We start from the raw sequence: 15,088 nt of genomic DNA, 5'->3' as shown, positions 1-15,088 counted from the left end.
GCTCGTCATCACGGCTCTATGGAACACAGAACTTTGAACGAGAGAGAGAACGAGAAAGAGAGAGGGTGTGTGGGTGTGTGTGTGTGTGTGTCATGTGATTGGTGTTTCCAGAGGAAGGGGATATATTTAACCACACATGCTAGAGAGGGAAAATCAATACTCCCAGCCTGGGGCACGGTCGATATTGGCTTGGACACACACACACAACACACACATGTTTGTTTTACTATCTCTCTGGGGACCAAACAATTGATTCCCATTCAAAATCCTATTTACGCTAATGCCTGGTGTTTTTTCTTCTCTTGGGGAAGAGCAACGCGACAGAACGTTCAGATAGAAATGTTATATACAGAGCTGCCTGCGAGGCCTCTCTATTATCCAACTCCAAGACATACAATATCTAGTCTATTCAATACACGTTTATCTAAAGATTCTGCAATGTTATATCCTATGGAACTGTCCCAGGTCTAAGTCTTGGTGTGGTCGGGGCTGGGGGTGGCTGTGTTGTCTTCCTGTCCATCGGCTGATACCTCCCCCTCTCTCTCGGACAGCCCCAACCCCAGAGCCAGGCTGCAGGTCACCGGATGGGTCCACGATGTCGTCTGCGTCACATGACTGGCACGAGACAAAAATAAGACAGAGCAACACATCACTCTCAGGTCATCACCCCTGAACCTCTGATCCCTCTTCCATTGAATGGATCAACTTCCTTAACGTTTATGTGCTTCTAACCCTAAATTACCAGAACATGTGGTCACCTCATTACTTACTAGTCTTTCATTTAGTCATCAAGCACAAAACAACACACTCAGGGATTCCCTGCACATATTTAATTTAGTCATCAACAACAATAAGACACACCCTGGGACTCCCTGCACATCTTTCATTCAGTCATCAACAACAATAAGACACACCCTGGGACTCCCTGCACATCTTTCATTTACTCGACAGCCAGCATGGCTAAGACTGTGTGTAAGACTGCGATCAAAGCAGATATGTTGGGTTGAGTCTATTCTGTGGTTTACAGGAGTCGCCGCTCAACGGCAGCCTTTGACTGTTTCTGTCCGTATAGTCGAGAAGTACTGGTTCTGTCTGTATAGTCGAGAAGTACTGGTTCTGTCCGTATAGTCGAGAAGTACTGGTTCTGTCTGTATAGTCGAGAAGTACTGGTTCTGTCTGTATAGTCGAGAAGTACTGGTTCTGTCTGTATAGTCGAGAAGTACTGGTTCTGTCTGTATAGTCGAGAAGTACTGGTTCTGTCTGTATAGTCGAGAAGTACTGGTTCTGTCCGTATAGTCGAGAAGTACTGGTTCTGTCTGTATAGTCGAGAAGTACTGGTTCTGTCTGTATAGTCGAGAAGTACTGGTTCTGTCTGTATAGTCGAGAAGTACTGGTTCTATCTGTATAGTCGAGAAGTACTGGTTCTGTCTGTATAGTCGAGAAGTACTGGTTCTGTCTGTATAGTCGAGAAGTACTGGTTCTGTCTGTATAGTCGAGAAGTACTGGTTCTGTCTGTATAGTCGAGAAGTACTGGTTCTGTCTGTATAGTCGAGAAGTAGTGGAAGTTTTAATTAATGGAATAGAAAAAGGGATGTGGGACTTTGTGGAAACTTGGCACAACATTGACAGGTTGGTTCTGTAAGCGTGTGGCTCAGTGGCGGACTGGCAGATGATGTGGGCTTGTTGGTGTAACTGAGTCAGGCAACTCCAATACCCTGACTTTGTTGCCCTTAAGCCATTTTGCCACAACGTTGGAAGTATGCTTGGGGTCATTGTCCATTTAGAAGACCCATTTGCAACCAAGCTTTAACTTCCTGACTGATGTCTTGAGATGTTTCTTTAATATATCCACAGAATTTTCCTCCCTCATGACGCCATCTATTTTGTGAAGTGCACCAGATCCTCTTGCAGCAAAGAACACCCACAACATGATGCTGCCACCCCCATGCTTCACGGTTGGGACGGTGTTCTCGGCTTGCAAACCTCCCCCTTTTTCCTCCAAACATAACCGCTCCAGGCTTATGACCTTATAAACAAGCCCACATCATCTGCCAGTCCACCACTGAGGCCCACACTTACAGAACCAGACCTTCCGACTATAAAGACAGAAACAGTCAAAGGCTGCCATTGACTTACTTGATGAAGTATTTGACTCCTTCTGCAGTGTAGGCCTCTTCCCATCCATATGGAAGATCTAGAAAAAGAGAGAAAGAGAAAGAGAGCGACAGAGAGAGAGAGAGAGAGAAATAACCTGACACTCTCAGCACACAGGGGTACAAATACCTACCTGGAGGTGACAGTATTTCCTCCCAAATATGACACATATATGACAAAACAACCAACAAAAATGGGTCACAACTCCTGCAGCTCTGTCGTACGCTGGGTCTGTACATAGTCAATGGTAGGCTTCGAGGGGACTCCTATGGTAGTTACACCTACAGCTCATTGTTTGACAGTAGTACTGTAGATTACTTAATCACTGACCTCAACCCAGAGTCTCTCAGAGCGTTCACAGTCAGCCCACAAACACACCTAATAGATCACAGCAAAATCACAGTCTACCTGAACCGAGCAATACTCAATCATGAGGCATCAAAGCCAAAGGAACTGCATAATATTATGAAATGCTATAGATGGAAGGAATGTAGTGCAAAGCTGAAAAGTCAAATATCCTGTTTAGGCTTTCTACTGCCATAGTTACACCTTCACTATTACAGTGAAATGTTTTGTCCAGGAAGTTGTCTAAAAGGGATTGAATTTGTTGTTGCCTAGTTGTTTTTTGGTAGGTTTATGCTATCAAATCAACATAGTTAAAGCAGACAACCTATGAAAATTAACAAAAATGACAAATAGTTTGAAGAAGAATGCAAAAACCTAGGAACGAAATTGAGAAACCTATCCAACCAAAAACGATGAGATCCAGAAAACCTGAGCCTACGCCTTCACTATGGTGAATCACTAAAACAATACAGAAATACACTACGGAAAAAGAAGGAACAGCACGTCAGAATCAGCTCAATATAACTGAAGAATCCATAGAATCAAACCACTTCTGGGAAAATTGGAAAACACTAAACAAACAACAACACAAAGTGTTGTCTATACAAAACTGAGATCTGTGGATAAACCTTTTTAGCTCTAAAACAAATAACAAACAGCAAAAACATATACATGATCAATTACAAATCTAAAAAATCAGCAATTAAAGACTATCAGAACCCATTGGATTATCCAATTACATTGAATGAACTACAGGATGAAATACAAATCCTCCAACCCAACAAGGCATGTGGTGTTGATGGTATACTATATGAAATGATCAAATATACAGAACAAAAACTCCAATTGGCTATACTTAAACTCTTTAACACCATCCTTACCTCTGGCATCTTCCCCAATATTTGGAACCAAGGACTGATAACCCTAATACACAAAAGTGGAGACAAATTTGACCCCAATAACTATTAAAGCAACATCTCAAGACATCAGTCAGGAAGTTAAAGCTTGGTTGCAAATGGGTCTTCCAAATGGACAATGACTGCAAGTATACTTCCAAAGTTGTGGCAAAATGGCTTAAGGACAACAAAGTCAAGGTATTGGAGTTGCCTGACTCAGTTACACCAGCTCTGTCTGGAGGAATGGGCCAAAATACACCCAACTTATTGTGGGAAGCTTGTGGAAGGCTACCCGAAACGTTTGACCCAAGTTAAACAATTTAAAGGCAATGCTAGCAAATACTAATTGAGTGTATGTAAACTTCTGACCCACTGGGAATGTGATGAAAAAAATAAAAGCTGAAATAAATCATTCTCGCTACTAATAATCTGACATTTCACATTCTTAAAATAAAGTGGTGATCCTAACTGACCTAAGACAAGTCATTTTTACTAGGATTAAAAATCAGGAATTGTGAAAAACTGAGTTTAAATATATTTGGCTACGGTGTATGTAAACTTCCGACGTCAACTGTATCAACGAATTGGCGAGGGCACTAGAACAGTCTGCAGCACCCAGCCTCACCCTACTAGAATCTCACACGTATACTGTTTGCTGATGATCTGGTGCTTCTGTCCCCAACCAAGGAGGGCCTACAGCAGCACCTAGATCTTCTGCACAGATTCTGTCAGACCTGGGCCATGATCGGTAAATTTCAGTTAGACTAAAATAATGGTGTTCCAAAAAAGGTCCAGTTGCCAGGACCACAAATACAAATTCCATCTAGACACCGTTGCCCTAGAGCACACAAAAAACTATACAAACCTCGGCCTAAACATCAGCGCCACAGGTAACTTCCACAAAGTTGTGAATGATCTGAGAGACAAGGCAAAAAAGGCCTTCTATGCAATCAAAAGGAACATAAAATTTGACATACCAATTACGATCTGGAAAAAAATACTGTGTTGGTCCGCTTACCAACCAATAATTCACAAAATGGGACAAACACCAAATTGAGACTCTGCATGCAGAATTCTGCAAAAATATCCTACAGTATGCGTACAATGTAAAAAGCCAAATAATGCATGCAGAGCAGAATTAGGCCGATACTCGCTAACTATAAAAATCCAGGAAAGCGCTGTTATATTCTAGAACCACCTAAAAGGATGTGATTCCCAAACCGTCCATAACAAAGCCGTCACCTACAGAAAGATGAAGAAGAGTCCCCTAAGCAAGCTGGTCCTGGGGCAATGTTCACATACACAAACAGACCCCACAGAGCACCAGGACAGCAACACAATTAGACCCAACCAAATCATGAGAAAACAAAAAGATAATTACTTGACACATTGAAAAGAATTAACAAAAAAACAGAGCAAACTAGAATGCTATTTGACCCTAAACAGAGACTGTCACCGTGGCAGAATACCTGGCCACTGTGACTAACCCAAAATTAAGGAAGCTTACAGACTCAGTGAGCATACCCTGCTATTGAGAAAGGTTGCCATAGGCAGACCTGGCTCTCAAGAGAAGACAGGATATGTGCACACTGCCCACATAATGAGGTGGAAACTGAGCTGCACTTCCTAACCTCCTGCCAAACGTATGACCATATAAGAGACACATATTTCCCCTCAGATTACACAGACCCACAAAGAATTAGAAAAACAAATCCAATTTTGATGAACTCCCATATATATATTGGGTGAAATACCACAATCACATCAGCAAGATGTGTGACCTGTTGCCACAAAGAAAAGGGCAACTAGTGAAGAACAAGCTTCGCTGTAAATACAACTCATATTTAGGTTTATTTATTTTTTCCTTTTTTTCCCCTTTAACTACTTGCACATCGTTACAACACTGTACATATGACATTTGACATTTATTTTTCTTCTGGAACTTGTGTGAGTGTAATATTTACTGTTCACTTTTTACTGTTTATTTCACTTTTGTTTATCCAATGTAAACATACAGTACGAGTCAACATTTTTGACACACCTACTCATTACAGGGTTTTTCTTTATTTGCACTATTTCTACATTGTAGAATAATTGTGGAGACATCAAAATTACAAAATAATACATATGGAATCATGTAGTAACCAAAAAAAGAGTTAAACAAATCAAAACATATTTTATATTTGAGATTTTTCAAAGTAGCCACCCTTTGCCTTGATGACAGGCATACTCTTGGTTTTTTTGGTTACACTTTTTTGGTTACTACATAATTCCATATGTGTTATTTCATATTTTTTGATGTCTTCACTATTATTCTACAATGTAGAAAAGTAAAAAAGAAAGAAAAACCCTTGAATGAGTAGGTCTCTCCAAACTTTTGACTGTATTTAAATATGTTCAAATGCCTCTCCTCTGAAGTAGTGACGTCCGTAATATGCCCAACTTTTGGAAAAAAGTCACAAATATGTGTGTGTGTTTTTGGTTTTACAATCCTTGTGGGGACCAGAAGTCATCCAGGACTAGTAAAACAAGGAAAATTCTGACAAGTAGGGACATTTTGGCGGTCCCCACAAAGAAAAATGCTATTTTAGGCTTAGGGGTTAGGTTTAGGGTTAGGTTTAGGGTTAGGGAAAATAGGATTTTAGTCCACACAAGGACAGTCAAACTTTTGTCCTTTGTGTTGTTGTCTGTGCCCAATAATGTTTGTCCCATGTTTTGTGCTGCTGCCATGTTGTGTTGCTACCATGTTGTTGTTATATTATGTTGCTACCATGTTGTTGTTATATTATGTTGCTACCATGTTGTGTTGTCATGTGTTTCTGCCATGATATGTTGTTGTCTGTGCCCAATAATGTTTGTCCCATGTTTTGTGCTGCTGCCATGTTGTGTTGCTACCATGTTGTTGTTATATTATGTTGCTACCATGTTGTGTTGTCATGTGTTTCTGCCATGATATGTTGTTGTCTTAGGTCTCTCTTTATGTAGTGTTGTGGTGTCTCTCTTGTTGTTATGTGTTTTGTCCAATATAAACTCAGCAAAAAAAAGAAACGTCCTCTCACTGTCAAATGCGTTTATTTTCAGCAAACTTGTTGTTATGCAAACTATGTTTGTCATAACAATATGAAACTCAGCCAAACATGTGACGTAACAGAAACGTCCTCTCACTGTCAAATGCGTTTATTTTCAGCAAACTTAACATGTGTAAATATTTGTATGAACATAACAAGATTCAACAACTGAGACATAAACTGAACAAGTTCCACAGACATGTGACTAACAGAAATGGAATAATGTGTCCCTGAACAAAGGGGGGATCAAAATCAAAAGTAACAGTCAGTATCTGGTGTGGCCACCAGCTGCATTAAGTACTGCAGTGCATCTCCTCCTCATGGACTGCATCTCCTCCTCATGGACTGCATCAGATTCTTGCTGTGAGATGTTACCCCACTCTTCCACCAAGGCACCTGCAAGTTCCCAGACATTTCTGTGGGGAATGACCTTAGCCCTCAGTCTCCAATCCAGCAGGTCGCAGACGTGGTCAATGGGATTGAGAGCCGGGATCTTCGCTGGCCATAGCAGAACACTGACATTCCTGACTTTCAGGAAATCATGCACAGAACGAGCAGTATGGCTGGTGGCATTGTCATGCTCGAGGGTCATGTCAGGATGAGCCTGCAGGAAAGGGTACCACATGATGGAGGATGTCTTCCCTGTAACGCACAGCGTTGAGAATGCCTGCAATGACAACAAGCTCAGTACGATGATGCTGTGACACATCGCCCCAGACCATGACGGACCCTCCACCTCCAAATTGATCCCGCTCCAGAGTACAGGCCTCTGTGTAATGCTCATTCCTTCGACGATAATCACCCCTGGTGAGACAAAACCGCGACTTGTCAGTGAAGCACTTTTTGCCAGTCCTGTCTGGTCCAGCAACGGTGGGTTTGTGCCCATAGGCGATGTTGTTTCCGGTGATGTCTGGTGAGGACCTGCCTTACAACAGGCCTACAAGCCCTCAGTCCAGCCTCTCTCAGCCTATTGCGGACAGTCTGAGCACTGATGGAGGGATTGTGCGTTCCTCGGGCAGTTATTGTTGCCATCCTGTACCTGTCCCGCAGGTGTGATGTTCGGATGTACCGATCCTGTGCAGGTGTTGTTACACGTGGTCTGCCACTGCGAGGACAATCAGCTGTCCGTCCTGTCTCCCTGTAGTGCTGTCTTAGGCGTCTCACAGTACGGACATTGCAATTTATTGCCCTGGTCACATCTGCAGTCCTAATGCCTCCTTGCAGCATGCCTAAGGCACGTCCACACAGATGAGCAGGGACCCTGGGCATCTTTCTTTTGTTGTTTTTCAGAGTCAGTAGAAAGGCCTCTTTAGTGTCCTTAGTTTTCATAACTGTGACCTTAATTGCCTACCGTCTGTAAGCTGTTAGTGTCTTAACGACCGTTCCACAGGTGCATGTTCATTAATTGTTTATGGTTCATTGAAGCATGGGAAACAGTGTTTAAATCTTTACAATGAGGATCTGTGAAGATATTTGGATTTTTACAAATTATCTTTGAAAGACAGGGTCCTGAAAAAATGACGTTTATTTTTATGCTCAGTTTATATATATTTTTTAATCCCAGGCCGTCATCAGAAATAAGAATTTGTTCTTAACTGACATTCCTAGTTAAATAAAGGTAAAATAAATAAATAGCGTGACCGAGGAGGGCAGGGGATGCTGACGTTTTCATCATTCTCGTCCGGTGATGCTAAGTGTGTGTGTATTCTAGCTTATTATGTGTGACAGCTGTTCATATTCTTCTGGAGCAGCACATTATTCAGGCCCATGCTGGGCCATGCCACCTGTGGAGTGTTAGCCAGGGTTAGCCAGAGCACGGTGAGCCACGTGAGACCACAGTGACACCAGGGTGGTGGAGGAGAGGAACTATGTAGGGCTGAAGCAGAGAGAAAGGGATGGCAATTAGGCCTAGCTGATTGGGGATTGGTAAACTGAGGAGGGGAAGGAGTGAAGTTGGAGCAGGGGGCAGAGGGACTGGGGATTGGTAAACTGAGGAGGGGAAGGACTGAAGTTGGAGCAGGGGGCAGAGGGACTGGGGATTGGTAAACTGAGGAGGGGAAGGACTGAAGTTGGAGCAGGGGGCAGAGGGACTGGGGATTGGTAAACTGAGGAGGGGAAGGAGTGAAGTTGGAGCAGGGGGCAGAGGGACTGGGGATTTGTAAACTGAGGAGGGGAAGGAGTGAAGTTGGAGCAGGGGGCAGAGGGAATGGGGATTGGTAAACTGAGGAGGGGAAGGAGTGAAGTTGGAGTAGGGGGCAGAGGGACTGCGGATTGGTAAACTGAGGAGGGGAAGGAGTGAAGTTGGAGCAGCGGGCAGAGGGACTGGGGATTGGTAAACTGAGGAGGGGAAGGAGTGAAGTTGGAGCAGGGGGCAGAGGGACTGGGGATTGGTAAACTGAGGAGGGGAAGGAGTGAAGTTGGAGCAGGGGGCAGAGGGACTGGGGATTGGTAAGGGGAGGAGGGGAAGGAGTGAAGTTGGAGCAGGGGGCAGAGGGACTGGGGATTGGTAAACTGAGGAGGAGAAGGAGTGAAGTTGGAGCAGGGGGCAGAGGGACTGGGGATTGGTAAACTGAGGAGGGGAAGGAGTGAAGTTGGAGCAGGGGGCAGAGGGACTGGGGATTGGTAAACTGAGGAGGGGAAGGAGTGAAGTTGGAGCAGGGGGCAGAGGGACTGGGGATTGGTAAACTGAGGAAGGGAAGGAGTGAAGCTGGAGCAGGGGGCAGAGGGACTGGGGATTGGTAAACTGAGGAGGGGAAGGAGTGAAGTTGGAGCAGGGGGCAGAGGGACTGGGGATTGGTAAGGGGAGGAGGGGAAGGAGTGAAGTTGGAGCAGGGGGCAGAGGGACTGGGGATTGGTAAACTGAGGAGGAGAAGGAGTGAAGTTGGAGCAGGGGGCAGAGGGACTGGGGATTGGTAAACTGAGGAGGGGAAGGAGTGAAGTTGGAGCAGGGGGCAGAGGGACTGGGGATTGGTAAACTGAGGAGGGGAAGGAGTGAAGTTGGAGCAGGGGGCAGAGGGACTGGGGATTGGTAAACTGAGGAAGGGAAGGAGTGAAGCTGGAGCAGGGGGCAGAGGGACTGGGGATTGGTAAACTGAGGAGGGGAAGGAGTGAAGTTGGAGCAGGGGGCAGAGGGACTGGGGATTGGTAAGGGGAGGAGGGGAAGGAGTGAAGTTGGAGCAGGGGGCAGAGGGACTGGGGATTGGTAAACTGAGGAGGGGAAGGAGTGAAGTTGGAGCAGGGGGCAGAGGGACTGGGGATTGGTAAGGGGAGCCAGAAGGGTTATTAGCTGTAATATTGAATTAAGCATTCAATGAATTATGAATTTACAGACACTTTGATTCTATCTACACACACCACAATTAACTCCTTGGTCTGACCCTAGCACAATGATGCTCCATTGATCATTTCCCCTCCCTCATTTCCCTGTCCACCTATCTCTTCCTCTCCCCTTTATTTTATATCTGAATCTCCCTCTATATGATGTCCTTGCGGGGATTGTTGTAAGCAGCTTAAAACGCTTTATTTAATGCTTTTCATTTATCAGAAACACTCGGTTGAATTCAGTCCACTGCCCCAGGATGTGGGGAAAAGGACAAATTGAGGAACAAAGCTGGCATTGAGCCCTCTGTGGTTCACATGGTAAGACCCCTTCTCACTTCTCTCTCCGAGGCCAGGGCTAGGACTCAGACTCTGGTCACGAGGGACTCACGTTAGAACCAGATACAGAACCAGAAAGCCTTGGAAGTATTTCTGAAATATACACTGTGTAATGTTCCAAACTGATTATTTGGCATGTCAAGCCAAGTTCAATCAGTTCAAATCAATTCAGATCAGTTCAAGATCATTGGATACTTTATTTTCTGTGACTGATGTGTTCACTAAAACCTGAGACCAAACTGCTTATCCCCGGGCCCTGCCTGTCAACATTGAATTAACAGAGTGAAACCCAGTCTGTGAAATGTATCACTAATATACACATTGTACATTGAGGGACACAAAGAGATTTTCTGACCAATATCATGTTTTTCTGTTTCCGAGGGTGTGAACTATCGTCGTTGCCAAATATGTGCATTGTGTTTATTGTGCCATGTACAGCGATTGCGATACTTACTGTAAAATAACACTTTTTGTTCACAGTAAGCGGGACAGGATGATATTTTCGTGAAAGGTCGACTGTAACCATAGAATCAGAACTAATAGATCCACTGGATTTCTCACAATCCAGACATCGTTGCAGGTGTAGAACACAGAACACAGCACTGAATTCTGAGTGAGGATGTCAGAAGCATCAATTGACCGAACATTCCAAATGGTACATCCAACATGGCCACCGGTGTACCCACATATGGAATGTTGTTTGGAATGGGAATATACATTCTACTAGTCCAACTCTATACCCCTAACCCCTTTGGGTGGCCCCTGTGTCAAGAGACCGCAGACACTGTTACAGGTTTCAAGATGATCCATTTTATTCAAAAGTGTGAAAATCTAGTTCCATCTACGTAAACTAATTGCAAAGACAGGCAGATCCAGCTCAAAGTTATGCAAGCATAGCTAGTAGTTACCGAATGTAATTTTTGGTGAGTGTGGACATTTACAAATGAAAGTGACCAAGAGAAATTGTGCAAATGAACAAATTGTTGGTGCATGCTTTTCTGAAGGAAGAGCAGCATGTGTACAGAGAGCAGAGGGGAGAAGAACAGAGGAGAAAAAAAACCCTAGTAGGAAGCACAGGGAAAACATGGCAGCTGTACAGATAACTCATCCAAAGCTCTTTGACTTCTGGCAGAAAATCATTAAAAGATATCTGATGGCAAACATTTAGTTGTGAATTGCATACAAGTTTAACTTCATCACCTCATGTACGCTTCACAACAGAGACTAGATATAGAACGCTATGGACGCACCAGGTCACTTTCTGGGGTACTACGATAAGCTTCATAATTTAAAATAATAAGGTCATCTTTATTATACAATAATAGGATATGTGATATTGTTAATGGTTTGCCTAAATGGTGGAACTTGGTGAAATAACGATCAGAGAATCCATTTTTTGCAATTTGGTGAAATAATTTGTTTTTTAAGTGTATGTTTCCTAAGGATCAATGTAGCGCAAGTGTACAAATTCTCCTAAATGGGATTATACATTGATCAACTTTTAAACCAGCATTACTTCCATTATTCATCCAAGTACAGTATATGGTATGCCATTTTGAAGCACTGTCTGTATTTTTATCCAATGTATTTAAAAAAACACTCACATTTTGGAACAAAAGACAGAAAAGAGAGGGTTTTGGTATTTGGTTTATTTGCCAAAGCAGCAGATATTCTTCCTGGGCTCACAAAAAACACAAACTACATCAAGTAACCAAATACTGATAGATTGATAGACAAGGACAGTCACATACATTTAAAATACAACGATATACAAACAATGCAACTAAAGAATGTGTGTGTAGATTGTGTGTGTGTTAGAGTGTGATAGTGTGTCTGTGTCATTTCACAGTCTCTATTGTGCCATGGGATGTTATTTTATCAACTTCTGAAGGGATTTTTGCTGTATGCCTGAGTAATTGGAGATGGGAGTTCAATTCGATCATGGCTCTGTATAATATGGTGTGTTGCTGTGAATTCGTTTTGGACTTGGGGACTGTGAAGAGACCCCTGGTGGCATGTCTGGGTGTCTGAGCTGTACGTTATTTGATTATGTAGACAATCAAATGTTCATCACAGTAATATTTCTCATAAAAACTAGAAGGAAAGCAGTTTATTTCTCATCAACCGTCAACCAGGAACGACTGGCATGCAAGTTCTGTGTGTGCAGTTAAGGGCAAGGCGTGCTGCTCGGTTTTGCATGCTGCACTTGACCATATTAATGGACAGTAATCAAGATGTGACAAGACCAGAGACCTAACAACTAGTACAGTCCCCATCTTTACAACAATTTTCTCAATATGGGGCGGCAGGGTAGCCTAGTGGTTAGAGCATTGGACTAGTAACCGAAAGGTTGCAAGTTCGAATCCCCGAGCTGACAAGGTACAAATCTGTCGTTCTGCCCCACTGTTCCTAGGCCGTCATTGAAAATAAGAATTTGTTTTTAACTGACTTGCCTAGTTAAGTGAAGGTAAAATATGACTTCCTCCACTTACTCAATGGTCACATGCACAACTCCAGTTGAGGTTTAGATCTTAGAGAATGTTTGGAACCAAATACAACAGTGTATTACTAATCACCCATTCTAATACTGACTGTAACTTATTATTTAGAATTTCAGTGAGCTCACTGGCTTTGAGCTCAAGACATGGAGAGTGTGGAATCATCTGCATACATAGTTGTTCTAGCTTTGTGTAAGACCAGTGGAAAACAATTTGTAAAATATAGAGAAGAGTAATGGCCCAAGGCAACTGCTCTGAGGAACACCACACTGTACATATCTGATGTGAGAGAAGCTTCCATTGAAAAACACGAACATTCTATTAGATACATAACAATCTCACCATGTAATGGCAGCTGATGAGTTTTTTCAATAACAATTTATAATCACATAAAAGGCTGGATTGAAATTTAACAATACAAACCCAACTATCATCTTATTATCCATTTATTTTAACCAATCATCTGTCATCTTACTTAGTGCAGTACAAGTTGAGTGCCCTTCTCTGTATGCGTGCTGAAACTCAATGGTTACCTTCCTTGTTATCCTAAAAATAGCATTGTATTTGGTCAAACACAATTCTCTCCATCAGTTTACTAAGAACATGTAGCAAACTGATTGGGCGGGTGTTAGAGCCAGCAAAGGGTGCTTTACTATTTTTAGGCAGTGGAATGACTTTAGCTTCCTTCCACGTCTGTCAACACACACACTCCTTTAGTCTTTGGATAGAGATAGGGGTGGCAATACAATCTGCTACTATTCTCAGTAGTTTCCCATCAAGGTTGTCTATACCTGGTGGCTTATCTTTATTGATAAATAACAATCGTTTTTCCACCTCTCCCACGCCGACTTGGCCAAATTCAAAACAGTAGTTTCTCTTTCATTATTACACTGAACAAAAATATCAACACAACATGTAAAGTGTTTATCCCATGTTTCATGAGCTGAAATAAAATATCCAGAAATGTTCCATATGCATAAAAAGCTTATTTCTCTCAAATTTTGTGCACAAATTTGTTTGCATATGTTTTTGAGCATTTCTCCTTTGCCAAGATAATCCATCCCCCTGACCGGTGTGGCATATCAACAAGCTGATTAAACAGTATGATCATTACACAGGTGCACCCTGGAGACAATAACAGGCCACTCTAAAATGTTCCGTTTTATTACAACACAATGCCACAGATGTCTCAGATGTCTCGCAGGAATGTCCATCAGAGCAGTTGACAGATAATGTAACGTTCTCTACCATAAGCTGCCTCCAACGCCGTTTTAGAGAATTTGGCAGTTTTGTCCAACCGGCCTCACAACCGCAGACAACATGTATGGCGCCGTGTGGGGGCGAGCGGTTTGATGATGTCATCATTGTGAACCGAGTGCCCCCTGGTAGGAGTGGGGTTATGGCATGTCACCCATTGAGCATGTTTGGGATGCTCTGGATTGACGTGTACGACAGCGCGTTCCAGTTCCCGCAAATATCCAGCAACTTCACACAGCAATTGAAGAGGAGTGGAACAACATTCCACAGGCCACAATCAACGACCTGATCAACTCTATGTGAATAAGATGTGTCGCCCTGCATGAGGCAAATGGTCGTCACACCAGATCCTGACTGGTTTTCTGATACACACCCCTACCTTTTTTTGTAAGGTATCTGTGACCAATAGATGCATATCTGTATTCCCAGTCATGTGAAATCCATAGATTAGGACCTAATTTATTTATTTCAATTGACTGATTTGTTTATATGAACTGTAACTTTGAAATTGTTGCATTTATATTGTTGTTCAGTATAGATATTTTATGCAAAAATAGGATGGTTCACTGTTTAATGTTATCATTTCACTCCTGAGATTTTCAACTTTACTAGTGAAATAGACATTGAAATGATTGGCAATGTCAAAAGGTTTTGCTATGAACGAGCCATCAACGTCAATGAACGATGTAGATGAATTGGGTTTCCTGCCCATGATATAATTTAAGGTAATCAAAAATATTTTTCCATTGTGTTTTATGTCATTTATCTTGGTTTGGTAATATACACTGAGTTTACTTTTTCCAGACCGACCAGGTGAATCCAGGTGAAAGCTATGATCCCTTATTGTCACCTGTTAAATCCACTTCAATCAGTGTAGATGAAGGGCAGGAGACAGATTAAAGAAGGATTTTTAAGCCTTTAAACAATTGAGACATGGATTGTGTATATGTGCTATTCAGAGGGTGAATGGGCAAGACAAAATATTGAAGTGCCTTTGAATGGGGTATGGTTGTAGGTGCCAGGTGCACTGTTTTGAATTTGTCAAGAATTGCATTGCCATGTTTTTCACACTCAACAGTTTCCTGCGTGTACCAAGAATGGGAAAGGGGGATACTTAGTCAGTACAAATGAATGCACTCAACTGAAATGTTTATTCTGCATTAAACTCAACCCCTTCGAATCAGAGAGGTGGGGGGGGGGGGGGGGGGCTGCC

The 15,088-nt window shown here is 42.7% G+C and overlaps 1 protein-coding gene across 1 annotated transcript in view; it reads right to left on the bottom strand.

Moving 5' to 3' along the window:
• Positions 1-278: 278 nt before the first annotated feature.
• The window catches only part of LOC139375709 (syntaxin-binding protein 4-like), a 125,909-nt gene continuing 111,099 nt past the window's right edge, over positions 279-15,088 (bottom strand). The window contains exons 21-22 of the mRNA XM_071117519.1: positions 2,137-2,194; positions 279-615 (exon numbers count right to left, since the gene is read on the bottom strand). Of these exons, the coding sequence (XP_070973620.1) occupies positions 468-615; positions 2,137-2,194 (206 nt within the window). The 3' untranslated portion in view covers positions 279-467. The remainder of the gene's footprint in view (positions 616-2,136; positions 2,195-15,088) is intronic.

The sequence above is a fragment of the Oncorhynchus clarkii genome, chromosome 20, assembly GCF_045791955.1.
Source record: "Oncorhynchus clarkii lewisi isolate Uvic-CL-2024 chromosome 20, UVic_Ocla_1.0, whole genome shotgun sequence".
Classification (NCBI taxonomy): domain Eukaryota; kingdom Metazoa; phylum Chordata; class Actinopteri; order Salmoniformes; family Salmonidae; genus Oncorhynchus; species Oncorhynchus clarkii.
This window is presented reverse-complemented; position numbering and strand designations above follow the sequence as displayed.